The sequence below is a fragment of the Lepidochelys kempii genome, chromosome 11 (genome assembly GCF_965140285.1).
Source record: "Lepidochelys kempii isolate rLepKem1 chromosome 11, rLepKem1.hap1, whole genome shotgun sequence".
Taxonomy (NCBI): Eukaryota; Metazoa; Chordata; order Testudines; family Cheloniidae; genus Lepidochelys; species Lepidochelys kempii.
The window spans coordinates 73,938,722-73,960,223 of NC_136390.1; the positions used below are offsets into that span (position 1 = coordinate 73,938,722).

The 21,502-nt window shown below is 40.2% G+C and overlaps 1 protein-coding gene across 11 annotated transcripts in view; it reads left to right on the forward strand.

The window, feature by feature from the left end:
* The window catches only part of HDAC4 (histone deacetylase 4), a 468,350-nt gene that overhangs the window by 217,116 nt on the left and 229,732 nt on the right, over positions 1 to 21,502 (forward strand). The window contains exon 3 of one of the 11 annotated variants that reach the window (XM_073306832.2): positions 12,846 to 12,949. The exons of the other annotated variants lie outside the window; for them this stretch is intronic. Coding sequence (XP_073162933.1) covers positions 12,880 to 12,949 — 70 coding nt within the window. The 5' untranslated portion in view covers positions 12,846 to 12,879. The remainder of the gene's footprint in view (positions 1 to 12,845; positions 12,950 to 21,502) is intronic. 11 annotated transcript variants of the gene reach the window in all.

A 21,502-nucleotide genomic window follows, 5' to 3' on the forward strand; every position in this document is an offset into this window, starting at 1 on the left:
CCCTCTATCTCAGTTGGTCTATCGAATTTTCACTGTCCTTGTCTCTGATGCACTTCTAAAAAAGATAGTTGTACATAGTTTTTGAGTTTTATAGTAGTTTAACCATATTATCTTTGTTCTAATAGTCAATAGTTTTAGTACTTTCTTTTAGATAGACTTTGGATTTTACACCCACGTGCAGGTACTGGACATAGGCCAGGACTTGTGGCTTCAAACTGCGCCTCTTGCCCATGTTCCTTCTCAGTCAGTGATGACCACCAACGCTGTCTCTGCTGCCTAGGGGAAGCTCACATCATATCCAGGAGCAGTATTTGCCAGTCCTTCCTCAGCCACACCTAACAAGGCTGTGCTCTTTGCCTCCGGAAGCATCTCATGGAATTCGTCATGAGACCTCACTTGGACCCAAGCTGAGGAGCACCCCTCCTCCTCCTCCCCCTTCCAGCCTCCCCCACCCCACCATCCCTCAGCCTGATTCAGTAAGGAGCATAATTCCTGCTACCATGTCTGACCCCAGCGTCAGCGAAACCATACCCAGAGGCCCCATTGCGAGGCCTAGTCGAGAGGTAAGGAAACACACTCATAAGCACTAAGTCTTCCTCCAAATAAAAAAATAAGGATGCTCTTCCCACTAGTTTGTGCCAAGGGGACTAAGCACGCACCAAGTCCCAGAGACACGAGAAAAAGACCCACAAGCAATGGAATCCAGCAGATCTGGACACTAATATGTCAGTACCGCCATGACTGGTACCCCACAAAATGTGGGACCCTCCTGTACTGGGAAAGACCACAGCAACAGTACCAATGCCTAGGAAAGAGAGGGTGCCTCTAATAAATTTGTTAGTCTCTAAGGTGCCACAAGTCCTCCTGTTCTTGCAGCAGGGAGATCCAGAGCTGTGGCTGTGCCTTAAGATGTTTTTGCCTTGCCAGATCTGGATTCACCCTTCCATCAGGTCCCTCCTCTTCTAGAGAGAACAAATCCACACCACGGGACATGCATCTGAGGAGCTGTGTGATAAAAATAGGTACCGATACATGGAAGTGCTTGATTGGAGCACTCTGAGCTGGGAAATCAAAACCACCTATCTGTTGCTGAAGAGGAATGCTGGTCAACTGCCAAACCCACGTGGAGCTCATACAGCCAGCACCTACTCTGCTTTGGCTGATAGATTCTACAGGCCTGAGAGGGAAGAAGGAAGAAAGTAATAATACTTAGAGGACAGAAAAGAGGCAACACAAAGCTGCTGAATGGATCTAGGTACCTGGAGAGAAAATTTGTAATATCTTGCCTCCATGCAGAAGGCAGCGTAAAGATCTTTGAATCAGCGGATGGTAATTTAACAAGAACTTATGTTTTAGCAACTGTTTCAACAGTCTAAATGAATTAATTTCTTTAAAAGTCAAGAAACTGCAGCCTATAAATGCTAATTCTTGAAGATCAAAGAAGCAGTAAAAAAACCAAGAAGATGTTAGAAGTCACCTATGCTCCTTCTAGGACATATAATATTAAAAGGAGTACTCAAAATATTTTAATAGTAAATGAATGGATTGAGAATGCTGATTAATGACCTGGTCAATCCATTGATATCACGTTTCAGCAGAGGTGTACTGTAGACCCACAGAATAGTTTAAGAGAAATTGTACAATTTACCTTAAAATACAAACTAATCCAGAGATTCCCATAGTCAGAAGAAAAATAAAAGGTGTTCAACTAATTGCAGTATAACACAGCATGCTATGATAAGAGGGAAATCTGACCGTTCTCAAGGAATGCAAGACTGCCTTGCCTTTCAAGACAATAGTATTTTCAGTAGATCATGAGAAAACAAGGTCCTGATCCAGGAAAGCACATGCATGGCTTCAAGCTGGTCAGTAGTCCGGTTGATTTTTAGCATTCCTTGACTTCACTGGGACTTCTGCTTAAAAGTAGCACACATACTAAAATGCTTTGCTAGATTAGTGCTCAAGACACTATTTTTATTCATTCAAAAACTGAACCCGAGGGGGAACAAATTGTGCAATTTTAACACAATGTTGAAGTAAAGTGTAATTCTATCAAAATTTCAGGTAATGCTAATGGGACCCTGATATATTCAAATTCTAGAATACTGCAGACACATTACAATAAATCCATTTTCTAATTTTGCTTACTGAACAAATGTTGCCTTTCAGTTCCCCTAGTGCAAACTCTGTGAACCAGATTTGAGAGTTTAGATTTTAAAAGGAAATGAAAAGCTTCTTTATGAAAACTATCAGGTGAATTAATCTTCACTCAATGCAGATAGATGAAGGAGATCCAAGAATAATTTTTTTAAGTATTTTGTTGATAATGTCCCACAGGATAGATATAAGGGGGCATTAACATTCAATTTTTTAGTAGTTAGACTCAAAAGACAAAATAATAATGCCCATTTTCTGTACACCAACCCTTGCCCACCTCTTCTTGCCCCCCCCAATTCGCAAATCTTCACAGTGATAAATGTAAATTAGAGTAAGCTTTTCCCTAGCCCTTGTACGTGCTCCAAGAGCTACTGACATCAGCTCACGTCTTCGCATGCACAGAACAGATACATACTGCACTCAGCATTTTCTTGAAAATACTGGCAAATCCTCTGAAGTCTAAAGCACTGTTCTGTTTTATTCGCACCATATACACATGATACTGCTTCGAATCCACATGGAGCACAAATACCGCACCTAACCTTTATAACCATACTGGCACGATTTATGAACCGGTCATAGTCTGTGAAAACATGAAGAGCAGAATTTAGCCATATAATAATTCCACAAAATCTCTCAAAGAATAATAGATTCCTTAAACAAAGGCTCTTTTAAGAACCACCATTCTAGTGTAAAAAATTCTGTGACAAGAAACCTATTTAAAGCTGAAAATGAACATATTGCATACAGGAAAATTAAAGTGGGGATACAGTTAAAAAGCGACAATTTTACCACAGTGGTTCAAACTGCTAAAGTTTTGAATGCTTTTAGTGTAGGCACAAAAATGTATCCAACTGAATTTAAAATTGGATCTAAAACACATCACCTATTATGCTAAAAAAACAAGGAAAAACAAAATGTATTCCTCAAAGCTCTAATGTGAACATTATACTCTACAGACTAATACAAAAATACCTCTTCCTCCCTTCTGCATCTTATCCTAAGGAGACCTAACTCTCTCATATTGTTTCAACTCTATGGCAATGGCTGACAAATACACCTTCTCCTTTCATGTCTCCTTCTGTTCTGTCATAAATTTCAGCTTTTTTTTAAAAAAATTCTTTCTAGATGTCTTGCTGACAACTCGTTTAAAATGGCTAAAAAGGAGCTCCTTATATTTTCTTCTAAAACCTTTCTCCCCTTTCTCCATCCTCTGGTTTTGTTAACATCACCTCTGCCCTCTGTTGCTGTTAGTCATTTCGACTTCACTCTCTTCTTCCCACACAGGCTAAGTTACTTATCTGACATATTGACATAGAAGTATCATCTCTATGCTGTCTCCCTAGAGACCTGCATGGGATGTTTTAAGGTGCCTCTGCGACTTTTATTTCTTTTATATGTCCCCCAGGTCAAATGTTCATATGTATTTGAAGTTTTCCCTTCCAGGGCAAGCTCATATTCCTGTCCCATCCCACCTCCACCTAGAAAGATGAAGTTAATTACGGTTTTCTCCTCTCCACCTGCCTTCTTGTCTTTCCCGAAGTAGACAGCTAAAAACACACATTCCAAGAAATTCAGGATGACCAAGAAACACAAATCTGAGAACTCGATAGCCTTTCCTGTTCAGAGGTAGGCAAAATCTCCTTCTCCTCTGAATCCAACAGGAAAGCCATCCCCCCCCCCTTTTTTTTTTTAAACTGATGACTGGACTGTATTATAGAAAAGGTCCAGTCGACCCTGGATGTGTCAGATGAGGAAGAGGACAAAGTTTCGTTTAAAAAAGGAATCCACTAAAAATGAAAATATCCAAAAAAGGAGCTTGATTTAGCCACATATTTTTTTCATTGAATCTAGAATGTATTTCAAAGGGCTGTGCCCAGAGCACGATAAAACCAACAGCTGGACTTGACTTAAACTCTATAAAGTCTATCTAGCACAAATATACCAAACCTCAGTCCCCAGAAAAATCATGGAGCAGGTCCTCAAGGAATCAATCCTGAAGCACTTACACGAAAGGAAAGTGATCAGGAACAGTCAGCATGGATTCACCAAGGGAAGGTCATGCCTGACTAATCTAATTGCCTTCTATGATGAGATTACTGGTTCTGTGGATGAAGGCAAAGCAGTGGATGTATTGTTTCTTGACTTTAGCAAAGCTTTTGACACTGTCTCCCACAGTATTCTTGTCAGCAAGTTAAAGAAGTATGGGCTGGATGAATGCACTATAAGGTGGGTAGAAAGTTGGCTAGATTGTCGGGCTCAACGGGTAGTGATCAATGGCTCCATGTCTAGATGGCAGCTGGTATCAAGTGGAGTGCCCCAAGGGTCGGTCCTGGGGCTGGTTTTGTTCAATATCTTCATAAATGATCTGGAGGATGGTGTGGATTGCACTCTCAGCAAGTTTTCAGATGACACTAAAGTGGGAGGAGAGGTAGATACGCTGGAGGGTAGGGATAGGATACAGAGGGACCTAGACAAATTGGAGGATTGGGCCAAAAGAAATCTGATGAGGTTCAACAAGGACAAGTGCAGAGTCCTGCACTTAGGACGGAAGAATCCAATGCACCGCTACAGACTAGGGACCGAATGGCTCAGCAGCAGTTCTGCAGAGAAGGACCATGGGGTGACAGTGGACGAGAAGCTGGATATGAGTCAACAGTGTGCCCTTGTACCCAAGAAGGCCAATGGCATTTTGGGGTGTATAAGTAGGGGCATTGCCAGCAGATCGAGGGACGTGATCGTTCCCCTCTATTCGACATTGGTGAGGTCTCATCTGGAGTACTGTGTTCATTTTTGGGCCGCACACTACAAGAACGATGTGGATAAATTGGAGAGAGTCCAGCGAAGGGCAACAAAAATGATTAGGGGTCTGGAACACATGACTTATGAGGAAAGGCTGAGGGAACTGGGATTGTTTAGTCTGCAGAAGAGAAGAATGAGGGGGAATTTGATAGCTGCTTTCAACTACCTGAGAGGTGGTTCCAAAGAGGATGGTTCTAGACTATTCTCAGTGGTAGAAGATGACAGGACAAGGAGTAATGATCTCAAGTTGCAGTGGGGGAGGTTTAGGTTGGATATTAGGAAAAACTTTTTCACTAGGAGGGTGGTGAAACACTGGAATGCGTTACCTAGGGAGGTGGTAGAATCTCCTTCCTTAGAAGTTTTTAAGGTCAGGCTTGACAAAGCCCTGGCTGGGATGATTTAATTGGGGATTGGTCCTGCTTTGAGCAGGGGTTGACTAGATGACCTCCTGAGGTCCCTTCCAACCCTGATATTCTATGATTCTAAGGATAGATTTCTTTGTCTCCAGGCTGATACCACTCAAAGGCACTGCGTTTCTTAAAGACTCAATTGATAAAAGCATAGAGCAATGGCTTATAATGGGCCTTATGAAACTTTAGTATCTTCTCGCAGAGCCACTTTGGCCTGTGCAGTTGCGTCCAAAGCTGTTACCTCGGGTCAATAAAGCCTGTGCTCTCATCATTTTGAGGGCAATGACATCAAAACTCTTCAAACACTCTTGAAGGGCTTTTTAGTTGTCATGCTTGATCTAAAATATATTGTATTTGTTTCCTGTTACTCTGTGTTTTACACACTTCATCCCTAAAGATGAAGGCTAAATGAATTCTTAAATGTCTAGACAAGTTCAGCTTGTGACCAATGGGCCCTGAAGATAATCTGACTGGGTAATGCAGTTGAGTGTACAGTGCATCACCCTTTGTACACATAATTTCTTTCTTCATACCTCCATCATTTTGCCCAATAAAGAAACAAGCTCTTCTGGATATAATTCACAGATCTGGACTTCAGGGTCTGTGCTCTCACTTTATTCCATCTTGGCAACTTTCTGGCCAGAGGGAAGCAAAACCTTCTCAGAGGAGACTTTTTAAAGTTATTGTTACCTGGGTTTCCACTTCTTTATTATGCATTACAAAGTAGATTTGGTGGCTTCCTCAGGTTTTAGTCAGAGGATCCTGCCCTTGCTGTCTTGCTTTTCCTTCAAAATAATCCAAATTAAAACAAATGCTGCTAATCTTGGACACAGTCTTTGTTGTTCATAGAACTGATTATTCTCTTTCTTGTGTCTCTTACTGCTTACGATTTCTAATTAGTTCATTTCTAGTTTGTAACACTGTTTTTGTCTTGACTGATAATTGGTCTTCCAATAGAAGTACACATCTGCCAATCAGGAACATCCATCCCTTGGATTTTTCTACGTTGTTGCCCTTGTTTTCCCACTTAGGGGTCTAAGGCACCAAGCAGGCTGTTGGATCGCTAAAGAGAATTTTCATAATTCTGCCTCCATGCATAGGTTAGGTGGAATGATGTTTGTGTCCAGGTTGGTGCTTGCCCATTCCCTGAGGAGATTGTTTAATAGGTAAGACAGAATTGTCCTAAAAACTATTCACTACTTTTCATTTTTTGTAGGAGACACAAAATCCAACTTTCCATAGTATTTTGAGATTCCAGTACAAAGGAAAGAGTTGGATAAGCCATCTAGTCTTTGTTCTTGATCTTCAAAAGATCAAGATGGCTAGGCAGCAGTTCTGCAGAAAAGGACCTAGGGGTGACAGTGGACGAGAAGCTGGATATGAGTCAGCAGTGTGCCCTTGTTGCCAAGAAGGCCAATGGCATTTTGGGATGTATAAGTAGGGGCATAGCGAGCAGATCGAGGGACGTGATCGTTCCCCTCTATTCGACATTGGTGAGGCCTCATCTGGAGTACTGTGTCCAGTTTTGGGCCCCACACTTCAAGAAGGATGTGGATAAATTGGAGAGAGTCCAGCGAAGGGCAACAAAAATGATTAGGGGACTGGAACACATGAGTTATGAGGAGAGGCTGAGGGAGCTGGGATTGTTTAGCCTGCAGAAGAGAAGAATGAGGGGGGATTTGATAGCTGCTTTCAACTACCTGAAAGGGGGTTCCAAAGAGGATGGCTCTAGACTGTTCTCAATGGTAGCAGATGACAGAACGAGGAGTAATGGTCTCAAGTTGCAGTGGGGGAGGTTTAGATTGGATATTAGGAAAAACTTTTTCACTAAGAGGGTGGTGAAACACTGGAATGCGTTACCTAGGGAGGTGGTAGAATCTCCTTCCTTAGAGGTTTTTAAGGTCAGGCTTGACAAAGCCCTGGCTGGGATGATTTAACTGGGAATTGGTCCTGCTTTGAGCAGGGGGTTGGACTAGATGACCTTCTGGGGTCCCTTCCAACCCTGATATTCTATGATTCTATGATTCAATTTTAGTTTCCTGTTTGAATAAAACTTAAGAACTTACTAGAGGGATCTATATTCAAGTGGAAGTAATTTTAATTTAAAGATTTTACAAAAAAGGTGTGATTACATATTCCGTAAGCATTTTACAGGAATGCCTTTAGATTGTATTAAATATGAGGAAACAAGAGATGTTTCTTTGCAATGAGTAAGTAACATTAAAACCCCATCTGTTGTCCAAAGTTCAGCTCCTCATTTTGAAAACTTTCAGTGGGTGTTAGGATCATTAAGTTCAGTTCCAATTCAGGCTGAAATTTTCTCATATCCCAAAAATATTCCATTTCGTGTTCACATTGCAACCTGTGTGTTGGTTGTAGGGAATCCGTGCTGCCATTACTAGAAATGTGTGTGAATTCCAAGGAGGATGACCAAGGCTGTATTTGAATTCACCCCACACACATCCAAAGCATGCAAGTGTTGAGCTGTGCAGAACTAATAGCAACTGTGTTGAACTGAGATACCTTCTTTTCGAGCATGGACAAATTATCAGAAATGCTGTAGTCTGTGACAGCCAGTATTAATGTGCTGTGGGAGGCAAGTCTTTTTAGCCCAGTGATTTGTGGGTAACAGAATAGTTTGTATAAGTATTTCCTCTTTTTCATTTAAACACATGCACTGGTTTGGTCACACTCAACATTGTCTCTAAATTAAAAACCTTTGTTGTGATCATCTGTCTCTTAGCAAACACTGACTTTGAAGGTGGCTAGTAACACTGTAAATATTTGATTGTTTTATGTAACATACAGTCCGCAGGTAAGATCATTGATGGTAGGAAACCTCTCATAATAAAGACTAATAGTTCTAGATTTTGTAGTGTTTTTAATGCATTTTCTGAGAAGACATTATGCAGAAAGAGCAGGTGGATATTTGATATTAAGGGTTCTGTGAGATAAAAAGCAATGCTCTGCAGTTGATATTTCATTCATGTTTTAACTGTTAAATGTCCCAATTCAAAACTCACTACCTGAAGCACTGGTTAGGGGTTATGACATCATGCTAACATAAATCTCAATTTATTTTCTTTCTTTTTTTTCTAACGAACATTTCTAGTCTTGCATTGAAATGGATAGCTGGTTTCTTGACTTCCAGTTTAATGTGTGCTAATTTCATTAGCATATTTTAATAACAAACTCAATGATATGCAGAAAACTAGCATATTGTGGACTAAATACACCTCATGTGATAATCTTTCAAACATGATTATGATGCAATTCCATGTTTTCGTTTGTCTCATTATGGTTTACGGGAAAATATAATTCTTTTATGTTGGCACTGCAGTCAGATACTGCAGAAGCTTGTTTCTATAAATAGCCCTGATCTCACTGTCTTAGTGTTTCGGCGAGTTTTGACATTTACTGAAGTGTAGACAGTGGAAAGAGTGCTTTGCATGCACAATGAACCCTTCAGAACAGTACCAGGTGTTTTTTAGGGTTTTTGTTATTTTGTTTGACAGGCGTTGTTCTCTTTAGTGCTGACAAACACTGCATGGAAGCAGAAAAAGGGTATTTGAAAATTATATGGTGTGTTTAATTTTTTTAAGAGACACCAATAGAATACATAAGGATAGGCAAATATAAAATTTCACCCAGAAGAAAACTATCCTTACCTCATTTACGAGATGATTTGTACCAAATTAATGCTGTTTTTTGGAAACTGCATTCATGCCTTTGAAGTCTCCCAGCTGTTCAGTATACTTGTTCTTTTATGTGACATGTTTCTGACATGTGGAAATCGTTCTGACAATATTACCCTGCATTTTTAGGCTTTGAATAGTGCAACGGGTCAGCCTTGAGGAAATAAAATGTGAAATTAAACACCTCGACACATACAGTACTATTTCCAGTTCCATCTAGCAATGAAAACCACTGAAAATAATTCTTAGGGGAGATTTGTACACGTGCTTACTCATTCAGCTGCATCAGAAATAGCTGTCATCCTTTATTGTGTGCATCATACTATGCAAATACCTTGTTTTTTCAGAAAGGTAGTGTGTTTCATGGTAATAACTGAAAGACTGAGACCGGGGCTGCTTCATTTTATTTTTATTTTATACTGAAATACTTGACAAGCTGTATTGGCAGAATTTATCTGAAGGGCAACACTAGCATGGCAGTAATTAGAGGGAAGGCAAACTCATTAGTCAGAAACAAAGCTAAAGAAAGTCTTGAGAGGGTGGGGATGAAGGGAGGGAGGTTGAGCCAATAGTTTCTGGAAACCACTGGACTCCTAAATTCAGATACATTGATCCAGAAGGAGTGTGTTCCTCCCTGGTGTGTTGTGGTTTGAAATACACCAGGGACTACAGAGTTACTGTATGTGTTGAAATGCTCTTGTGCTGGGTTTTTGCACACTCTGTCTCCAAAGCTTGCTGTCTCTCAGGCACGTGGTGGTATGTCTGTACTCTATTTAATCTTGTTTTTCTTCCCCCAGCCTTGAGCAGAAACTTACCTTTGGTGTATTTATAGGAGACTGTGGTGATTAATGTAGCTTCTCCCTTGGATCAGGAGAAAAGTGAGGAGTAAACCAGACTTGGTGGCTAGATAGTTAGTATGCTGTAGATTCTGTGGAATTTGAGGTGAATGTCTGTCTGTGCATGTGCGTGTGAGAGTGTCACAAAGCAAAAGACTAGTTTAATACATCTGCGTTTGAAGTTGACATTGCACCCAAAGTGTAACAAAGGTATTGTCTTCTATTTTACCTTACATAAACTATTTTGTGAGAAATCTATTTATCAATTTAAAATTAATTCTGGGACATAAATTTCCTTTGAGTAAAATGTATCTAAGTAAACATTACACTGAAAATGAGAAGATTTTAATTGAGCTCTTAAATTTTTAGATACTGAGGGTATGTTTTGTTTAAAATAAGTGTTTTTTAATGCATGTTTTATGCTTTAATGTTCAGTGTTTTAAAGACTGCCAGGAACACTATATCAGAAAAGAGAAAAATGCAAATTCTTTTGAAGAAATGTAATGTAATTTTTTTATGTATAAATGTGACACTTCCCCCACTCCCTTTCAGAAAAAATATCTATACACACACATAGACAGAGATGCAATATTGCAGAAAGTTATTTGCCAGTGTGCTGGGGCAAGAAGAAAAAAAGAATACTAGTGCATGAAAATCCAGCAATGTGGTACTATATATAGACTTAATATGAAATAATTTAATGTAAAAAGATATCTTTCAGGAAAATATACGAGGAACATACTGTGTGAAAATATTCAATGTTTAGAGTGAACAGTTCATTATAGCAATTCTTAACCAACAAATGACTCCCATTAATCATATTTTGGGCAAACTATGAATTTCCAAATTTATCAGATGTAACATTTTTAACTAAGTGCCAGACTCTTAATGACTTCAACCGGTAAAGAGTGGGATGCTTTAGATCTTAGCTAATTTACAACATACATTTTCTTGGAAACCTCTAAATGTCTTCATTATTTTGGGGGAGAAGAATAGCACAGTGTGTTTTAGCATGTTATGAAAGTAATAGTAAGTGGAGAGACTGAACAGAATCCTTGCATATCTAGTGAAAAATAAATGCAGTGTCCTCCTTTTTACTGATTATTTTCCTACAGTGAGGGAAAAGATGTGGAGAACATAAGATAGTTTATTATTCATAATTGAGATCTTGTCTTTTAATTCATGGGTTTGGTATTTCTCATTAAAACTCTGAATATAGGCTTTGTGCTTTTGCTAACGTCATTAATCTGATTGTATTAATATGTTCTCAAGGCAGAACCTATAAAAGCAATTTTCTAGTCTACCATAAAATATTCATGAATACAGGCTTTTTTGTTTTGATGATGTGTTCATTAAGTAGAAAAGGTTTTATTGTTTTCAGGAGGGCTCTGCAGGTCAGAAGCATTCAGTGCTTCTGTTGGGAACTCATGGCATTTCAAGTAGTTTTTGAGACTGAAATAGTACGAGTCATGTTTGACGCACCACTCATTGAATACAATGAATGAGAATTATGGTTATGATCTCTGCAGCTGGCACACTGTGCTAGGACTTGAGACATTTTTTGTGGATTTGTTGCTCCATTGTATCTCTACTCAATATTAAAAATGTGACATTTGTTGAGTTTTCTCAGGAATATTAAACGGTCTTTTTTTTAACGTAATGGAACTTAAGCTGTTTTTACAGAGCAAATTAATTGTAATTTAGAGCTGAAAAGCTCTCTGAATTGCTCACTATACTCTTCTAAATACTCCAGTGGTTGAGTAATGCAAAGCTTTAGCTACTCCATTTGGTCTAATGCAGAACAGCTTAAGTATTGATTTCTTTTGCCATTTAATAGCATTTATTTTTTAAATTTAGTAACTCTGGCACTTGGGTCATGAATTAGTGTGTGAAGAAATTTTAGGTGCATATTTAGAACTGAAATTTCACTTAACGTGAATAATTTTGATGTAATGGTTCCTAAGTGAAGGTATGCAGATTAGCTCTGAAGATTAGCCAGACTGAGTAAACAACTTCCACCCGCATTTTAGAAATTCTAATCTTTATTTAGTGTTTCCATAAAGATGTATGCAGTACTGCCACCCCCAAATGTTCAGCTATCTTGTCAGGCCTACAAAAGTCATACACTGGACTTAAAAACCATGAAATTTAAGCACACAAACTTGGGAGTTCTTTTGATTTCCCTCTGGTTTTTGATCCTTTAGCATTCACAATTTCAAGTTCTTCTCTGCAACAATAAGGGCTAGAAACTTACTTAAAAAAAAATGGTGGGATTCTCTCATAAGAATTCTAAGCTGTGGCTGTAAGAAAAACACCAAACATTGAAAGATTCAGTAAAATTGTGAGAGCTAGCAAAATTGTGCGTAGTATTGTTCATTTTCATTATTTCCCTCTCAAAAGCTTTCTGAGGAGGGAACCCAAAGACAGCTGACTACTCTAGTATTAACTATTTCTTTAAGGTTTGGACTGTTTTATGATCATACACTGTATTTGATACAAAATTCCTGTATCTCATAATGGACAGAAGCTAGATTTGGTTGGACAGTCTAATTTGAGGCTAAATTCTGACTCTCACTGTTATGAAGTCAATACAGATTCTCCAGATTTACCCCAATATAACGAAGATCAGACTTTGCCCTCAGTAAATTATCTTCAGTAGATTCAGAATTACATAACATGAAAAACCAAATTGTGAGAAATGTATTGCCACCTATTTCAGATATAGTTATCGTGCAGATTTCATACTGTTCACTGTGAATATGATGAATCATACCTATAGTCCTCTTGGAGCAGAGGCTTTGTCTATTAAATCTAAGGCCTGGTCTATACTAAGGGGGGGGGGGGCAAGCTAAGTTGGTCTAAGTTACACAACTTCAGCTATGAAAATAGCATACCTGAAGTTGACGTACTTAGAGCTACTTACCGTGATGTCTTCACTGTGGTAGGTCGACTGCTGACGCTCCCCCATTGACTCTGCCTATGTTTCTCGCGCTGGTGGAGTACCGGAGTCGACGGGAGAGCACTCGGCAGTCAATTTTTCGCTCCAGAGGTAAGTGTAGACATGCCCTTAAATGTTGTTTTGATGGAAGTGGTAAATTGGCTCCTTCACAACCACAATACATGTTGTTTCTGAAGATACGTTGTGCATACTCTAGCTGTTAGAATTTTTTTCTGCTGCCTGCTTTTTTGTGTGGATATTTTCATTAGTCTGCATTAAAGCATCCTGAGAGTTCTGGCAGGCTCTCAAAGATATGTACTCTAGGAATCTTACTGTGAAGATAGCCTTGTTCTATCTTGGGGGAAAAAACTTTCAAGTAACCGTGGTGGTGGAAATCCCATATTTAGGAAAATCAATTGTGTGCCTGTCCTTAAAATATTTTATACATTTGTATGTGTTTTCCAGGTTAGTATTTATGTTCAGAGATATTTGATAACACTGGAGGTCTGTCATTACTCTGCTAATTCTGAAGTCCTAGTCTCCGGTGTAGCTGGCCATCAGAGAACTCTCATAGAGCTGTGAACAGAATCTGTTGAACAGACTTCATAGTTGGAAGAGATCATAAGGGAAACATTAGGCCAAACTTCTTCTCAAATGATTTCTCCCCATCTGCTATAATGCACATTTTATGGCTCTATGTGAGCCAATAGTTTTTGAAGATTGAGGGAACTAGTTGAACATTAGTAAATGTATCTTCAGTCTTTAAAAAAAGAATCTGAATGCTTTTGTTCAGATTTTGGACTCTAGGAAACCGAATATTAATTTCAAACTGTAAAATTTCTTCCCCCTGCTCCCAAACCATTAATGTTCATATAGCATTGTTTAACTTTAGTACCTCCAAAAATTTATACTTAAATGCTGACACAATTCTAAACTCCCCCTTTTATGTCTGGCTATAAAATACCTAAACTGATGCATTATATCACAAACTCAAATTAAGAGCATCCATGCTAAACAAAATCTATGTTTAAACTGATTTACAGTAAAACTGGTACAACTTTGACTACAGATCAGTCCTTGGGGGGGAAGCTGTTGTATGGTGAGCTGTTTTGAAAATCTGGCCCATATTCTCTCTCTCTCTCCATTCTCATATGGCCCATGTTGTAGAGCATCTGAGAACCTCTCATGAGTAAGAACTACATTAGTGGTGTGTCTCTCTCACTTCCCTTTTTACTGACAAAGGCAGGGTTTTTGTGTTTTTTGTTTTGTGGTAAATTCGTTTTTGGAATCTTTCTCTTTTTCATTTATGAATGTGATAGTGCCATTGGGGGAGCGACTGTGATTTTTGACTATTTTAAAGGGTAGTACTTACAGACTTTAGCTGGCCTTGGAACCACAGCAGAGTGAATTGTAAACACAAATATAATATATAAAATAACCATTCCAACCTATCTAACAGAGGAGTTCAGACTTTTCCATAGGATGGTCCTTATTTTAATACAGAGACTGGCTCATGGCCATCTCTCCCCGCATTACTGGCCACATTGCATCCTTATGGCAACTATTGCAATTGCTTCCATGGAAAATTAATGTTTAATTTATTTTAGATGTCTTTTAATGGTTACAGTTAATAACAAGGAGGAATGAGCACTATGAACCATCAGTTGTTTCCTAGGCCACTAGGTTGGGAGCGACTGATCTAACCCAATAAACTGTAAAGATAGCCAGTTGTTTAATTACATATTTCACTCCCACACTTGAAGATAGTGTTACAGTCAGCATAGATTTGTCAGGAACAAATCGTGTCAAACCAACCTGATAGCTTTCTTTGACAGGGTAACAAGCCTTGTGCGTAGGGGGTAAGCGGTAGATGTGGTATATCTTGACTGTAGTAAAGCTTTTGATATAGTCTCGCATGACCTTCTCATAAACAAACTAGGGAAATGCAACCTAGATGGAGCTGCTATAAGGTGGGTGCATAACTGGTTGGAAAGCCGTTCCTAGAGAGTAGTTATCAGTGTTCCACAGTCATGCTGGAAGGGCATAACGAGTGGGGTCCTGCAGAAATCAATTCTGGGTCCTGTTCTGTTGAATATCTTCATCCATTTTTTAAAAAATGGTATAAAGAGCACACTTATAAAGTTTGTGGATGGTACCAAGCTGGGAGGGGTTGCAAGTGCTTTGGAGGATAGGATTAAAATTCAAAATGATCTGTACAAACTGGAGAAATGGCCTGAAGCAAATAGGATGAAATTCAATAAGGAAAATGCGAAGTACTCCATGTAGGAGGGAACAATCAGTTGCACACATACACAATGGGAAATGACTGCCTAGGAAGGAGTACTGCGGAAAGGGATCTGGGGTTCATAGTGGAGCACAAGCTAAATATGAGTCAACGGTGTAAAACTGTTGCAAAAAAAAAAGTGAACATCATTCTGGGATGTATTAGCAGGAGTGTTGTAAGGAAGACACGGAAAGTAATTCTTCCACTCTACTCCACGCTGATTAGACCTCCACTGGAGTATTGTGTCCAATTCTGGGCGCCACATTTCAGGAAAGATGTGAACAAATTGGAGAAAGTCCAGAGAATAGCAAGAAAAATGATTAAAAGTCTAGAAAACATGACCTATGAGAAAAGATTGAAAAAATTGGGTTTGTTTAGTCTGGAAAAGAGAAGACTGAGAGGGGACATAACAGTTTTCAAGGACACAAAAGTTTGTTACGGGGGGGGGGTCGGGGATTATTGTTCTTAACCTCTGAGGATAGGACAAGAAGCAATAGGCTTAAACTGCAGCAAGGGAGGTTTAGGTTGGACATTAGGAAAAACTTCCTAACTATCAGAGTGGTTAAGCACTGGAATAAATTGCCTAGGGAGGTTGTGGAATCTCCATAATTGGAGATTTTTAATAGCAGGTTAGACAAACACCTGTCAGGGATGGTCTAGACAATACTTAGTCCTGCCATGAGTACAGGGGACTGGACTAGATGACCTCTCGAAGTCCCTTCCAGTCCTATGATTCTATGACTACCTGTTTACCTGTTATACACAGTCTTTAAATTAGAATCACCCATACAAAAATCTCCTGTTCACAAATGGTCAGTGAACTCCAACCGAGATTCTTAGATTCATCTAGCTTTGTGATGATACCTGCATTTGAAACAGGATGCTATCTCTATGCTGCTGTTAGTGGTAAACAACTGTGTGTGAAACTACAGAGTGTAATGGTCTGTCATTTTCCCAAGCCAGATGTTCTATGGGAAATTTTCTATATTTTCTACAGTATGTTCCAGGGCACATACAAGATTCTAGTGGTGTCTATTTTCCTTTTTTGTGCTTCTGGATCTGGAGAGGAATGTGGGAGAGTGGGGGAAAAATGGAGCAGGGAAAAAAGACAAGAAGGAAAACAATAAGAAAGTGACTGGAGCAAGTTGTAGGATGAAAAATAGCATTTCCAGCAAACTGACCTTTTGTTGACATAGTATCCACTTAAAAAAAAAAAAGTCTCTCTTCCGCATAGTGGAATAGGTGGGCAGGTGTAAAACGAACAAAAGGAAGTATTTTTTCATACAACCTGTGGAACTCCTTGCCAGACGCTGTTGTGAAGGCCAAGACTGTAACAGAGTTAAAAAAAAACTAGATAAATTCATGGAGGAGAGGTCCATCAATAGCTATTAGCCAGGATGGGCAGGGATGGTGTCCCTAGCCTATGTTTGCCAGAAGCTGGGAATGGGCAATGGGATGGGTCACTTGATGATTACCTGTTCTGTTCATTCCCTCTGGGGCACCTGGCATTGGCCACTGTGGGAAGACAGGATACTGGGCTAGATGGACCTTTGGTCTGACCCAGTATGGCCATTCTTATGTTCTTATATGGGAAACCTCTAGGAACAACTAGGTGCTGCAGAAAGTGGTGTTGGTGATTCATTAGGTAGAACACTCTTCTGAGTCTGTAGTGCTTGGGCTAGATAATTACCTTTTGCTCATGTAAATTCCCTCAATACTTCCATCTGGAGAATCTCTCTCTCTCTTTAATACAAGTAACTTCATCTGCTAAACTACATTTTTGTGTGGTAAACAATTGCTACATTCCACCTTGGACGTGGCTGCATTTCACTGATGGTGTCAGTCATGTCATCTCTGTTCCTGTGTATAGTTTGGATATCAGCTTATGTGAAACACTTTTTTGACCTGCTACTGTCACTGGTAAAATTTAGGCAAATTGAAAACTTTGCATACAAAAAAAATCCAGCATACCTCTCTTCCCAGATAGACTGCACAAGTCCATAGTGTGAGTAAGTCTGTCTGTCTTCCCTGTCTTAGTTTTCATACCGTAATTTACTTTCCATTTCAATGGTTTCCACTTCTAAACATACAGTAACTCCTCGCTTAACATTGTAGTTATGTTCCTGAAAAATGTGACTTTAAGCGAAACAACGTTAAGCGAATCCAATTTCCCCATAAGAATTAATGTAAATAAGGGGGGAATAGGTTCCAGGGAAATTTTTTTCACCAGACAAAAGACTGTGTGTGTGTGTGTGTGTGTGTGTACACAGTATAAGTTTTAAATAATTTAATATTGGTACTCAGAGATGATGATTGGGAAGCTTGGTTGAGTGGTGAAGTCAGAGGGTGGGATATTTCCCAGGAATGCCTTACTGCTAAATGATGAACTAGCAGTCAACTGAGCCCTCAAGGGTTAACCCATTGTTGTTAATGTAGTCTCATACTCTGCAAGGCAGCATGAATGGAGGGAGGGCAGACAGAGACATACACAGTGTGTGTGTGTGTGAGAGAGGTGCGCATTGCCCCTTTAAGTACACTGACCCCACTCTAAGTACACTGCCTTTTTAAGTAGATCAACAAGTTGAGACAGAAGCTGCTGCAGAAGCTCCCTCCGTCCTGAGCCCTGTCGTGTCCCCACCCTGCTCTATATGGGGTAAGTGGGGTGCAGAAGGAGGGGGGGAAAGGGGGGACACCCTGACGTTATCCCCCCTGTTCCCTTCCCACCCCTGCACAGCAAGCAGGAGACTCCGGGGAGTAGCTCCAAGGCAGAGAGCAGGAGCAGCACGTGGCAGGGACAGCTGAACTGCTGGCTTGATAGGCTGCTGGTAGTCTGCGGCACAAGGAACTTAGGGGAACAGGGATCTGATGAGGGGCTGCCAGCCCACCCTGGTTCCAAACCCCTCCCAGCCAGCTCCAACAGGCTGCTCTTCCTGCAAGCAGTAGACAAAGCAGGCGGCTGCCAAACGACGTTATAAGAGAGAATTGCGCAACTTTAAACTAGCATGTTGATCAGCAACATAACCTAATTGACCAGCAGCGTAACAACAAAACAGCATTAACTGAGGAATTTAAGTGAGGAATCACTGTACCCCCAAAATAGTCTCTGCTCCCTTGCAGAGTGTGCTGTTTTTGACGGGGTGGATAAGAGTTTGCTTTTCCAGACAAAGCTTTGCTTTTGACAAATGTCTAAGACAGTTCTGGCAGTGGAGCACCTCAGCCTAAGCCACAGCTTCCACCCCCTTCATATTCTGCTTTAGTTGTCATCTGTAGACCTTTTTCCATGCAGCTCACCTATACACAGGAATCTCTTCCTAAACCTGTCCACTATTCCTCCATGTCCCACCTTTAAATGCAAGACTAAAAATTCCTGGAAACAATCATCTTCTCTTAAAAAAAAAAAAAAAATTGTGTTCCATTCATTCCTTCAGGGGTGCCCCATTGAAAGCAGCACATCATGTAAAAGACAGCACTTTAGCACTGTCTGTGTAGCTATCACAAATCAAGAAATGTCAAAGTTAAGGCTATCCATGCAACATTAATGCTGTCAGCTTGTACATTTGCATTACAGTACAGTTTTTTAAATACATGATCACATTTTTTTTAACTGGACAAGGAGACGGAAACCTTCTCAGATCATAAGCACTATTTTCCTCCAATTTACCTGATTATGTGCAAAGTCAGGGTCCATAAAATCATCATATAGGAGAAGGTCCAGAACCAATCTTCAGCGGTAGCTGCAGTTTCCTTTCCCTTATTTATAGGGGGCTGAGAAGTCAATAACTACCTGGGAACTCGGTCCTAGAGGTCTCAGTTTTAGGTGGGCTGACAGAACCAGGCTCCAGAACAGTTCATAGATTTGTTTTGTTTAAGGGTTGAAGGGATCAGTAGATCATCTACTGTCTGATGTCCTATATTACACAGGCCATAAAATTTCAACCATTTATCCCTGTAATTAACTCAATCATTTGTGTTTAACTAAAGCATACATTCCAGAAAGGTGTCCAGTTTTGATCTGAAGACACAAAAATTGAAGACTCCACCACTTCCCTTGGTAGTTTATTCCAGTGGCTAATCACCCTCACCGTTAAACATTTGTGCCTTATTTCGAATTTGAATTTGTCTGGCTTTGGCTTCCAGCCATTGTTTCCCATGTCTGTCTCTGCTCGATGAAAAAGCTTTTACCCAGTATTTCATCTCTGTGATGGTTCCTATGCACTGTAATTCAAGTCAGCTCTTGATCACCTTTTTGAGAAGCTGAACAAATTGAGCACTCAAAGGACATTTCTAACAAGTGGGATGATGCACCCCACAGGCATGTGGTATCTAAAGCACACTAGCATGTTGTATGCTAATTGGTCTGTGTAGACCCTGTTGGTGTTTCCTGAAAGTTCCCTACTGCTCTCTAGGCAACCTTCACTGTGTTACGAGCAGGTTCTACATGAGCCAATTAATGCACAACTTGTTAGTGCACTGTTGGTATTACACCCCCACCCCCAAAAGCATATTACCCCACCTTGTAGACACGTCCTAAGTTTCTCACTGTAAGACAGCCCTCAAATTGTGTTTGTGGCTTTTTTCTGCACCTGCTCCAATTTTTCAACATCCTTTTTAAATGTGAACACCAGAAGTGTGCACAGCATTCTAGTAATGGTCTCACCAATGCCATATACAGAGTTAAAAATCACCTCTCTGTTCCTGTTCACTGATCCCCTTTTTATACATCCAGGGCTTGTGTTAGCCCTTTTTGCCACAACTTCGCATTGCTTGTCCACTATGACCTCTACATCCTTTTCTGAGTGACTGTTTTCCAGGATACAGTTCCCCATTCTGTAGATGTGGCCTGGATTCTTCGTTCCTAGCTGTCTGACCTTGCACTTGGCTGTATTAAAATGTATTTTGTGTGAATGGCCTTAGCTTACCAAGTAATCCACATCACCATGAATGACTGTTTTAGCCTCCTCATTATTTGCCGTTCCTTCAATATTTTCTTTCAGTAGTGGTTTTATATTTACTTCCAGATAATGGATAAAAACATTGAAGAACATTAAGCCCATGGAAGGCCCAATAAAATCACCCCTATTTGATGATGAAGGATATTTGTGAATGGTATTTTCAGGGTATTTGTTATGTTGATGGCCTAATACAGCTTTGGAGTGAGAGCTGGCCATCCATCCTGTTGGATATGACCAGACCAGTGCGGAGAGGGAGATAGGAAGAGTACCAGGGTGCAAGTAGGCTGGTATGGCGTACCTGTAAGAAGTGGCCGCCAGTATTGGCACATATGTAGCCAATGTAAAAGTGCCGGTGCGGCAGCGCTTTAACGTCGCTGTGCCTTTTGCCCCCTCCCGCTGGCGGCCCTGCCCCGAGCGGCCCGGGCCAGGCAGCGTGGATGGGCTGGCTGGGGTAAGCCGACCCCCAGCCCTGCCCCTTCCGCCCAAGGCCCCGCCCCTTCTGGGGGCCAGGAGTCGGGCCTCTGTACTGGTAAGTCCTCTACGTTACTTTCACCCCTGAAGAGTACATTTTAAAAGATGATTTGTGTACAGAATACTCCCCTTACCACTGCTCGGTGGGGCATTTAGAACAAAACCCGAACTTAGTATTTATATTTGATAGATATTTGCAGGTGACATTTAAGGACACATCAAAGTCAACTTGTTTTGCAGCCATGTCTCACTTCCATAGGGAAGTGACTGATATAAAACCCATAATGAAGCAACCAGTCTTAAAGTAGAATGAGTTTAATCTTGCATAAAATGAAAGCTTTCATTTTAGATGTTAGTTGACGTTTCCTTGTATTGTATGACCATTAGTTATCTTTCTGGTGGCCAGCATCTCAGTTAGAATGGTTAGCAAGCTGGCCGTTTTATGTACGATGGAATGATTTATTTTTCCCTAGACAAAGTGCTTTATAGACCCGCACCCCAATTTGTTTCTCAGAACAATTTGCCCTTCTATGTAAATCATGATGTTATCCATCTTTTAGTTTGTCCTAATTCTTTGCTGCTTGGGGGAGATTTAGCTTCATGCCTCAGTTCTCATCAGATTCTGTCAAATAGTTTCTGACCCAAACACAGTTATGTGGGCAAAAACAAAGCCCTGTTTATTTTCTATAGAGGACATATAAGCAGTCAAATATTGCAGTCCACATGAGTAAAATTTGCTATCAAAGAACCTTTGAGTCATTTCAACTGATTTCTCTTATCCCTTCTTGAGCTAGTTCAGTCAGAGAAGTGACTGCTTCTCAGGCAGAGAAAAAAATTCATGTGAAGAAATTTACAAGATGGTGACCTACTATACGCATCTCTGTTCCTTTATTGAACATTGTTAAGGCTACGATTTAGTCACGGAGGGCAGATTCTGTGATTCTACCGGACCTACGT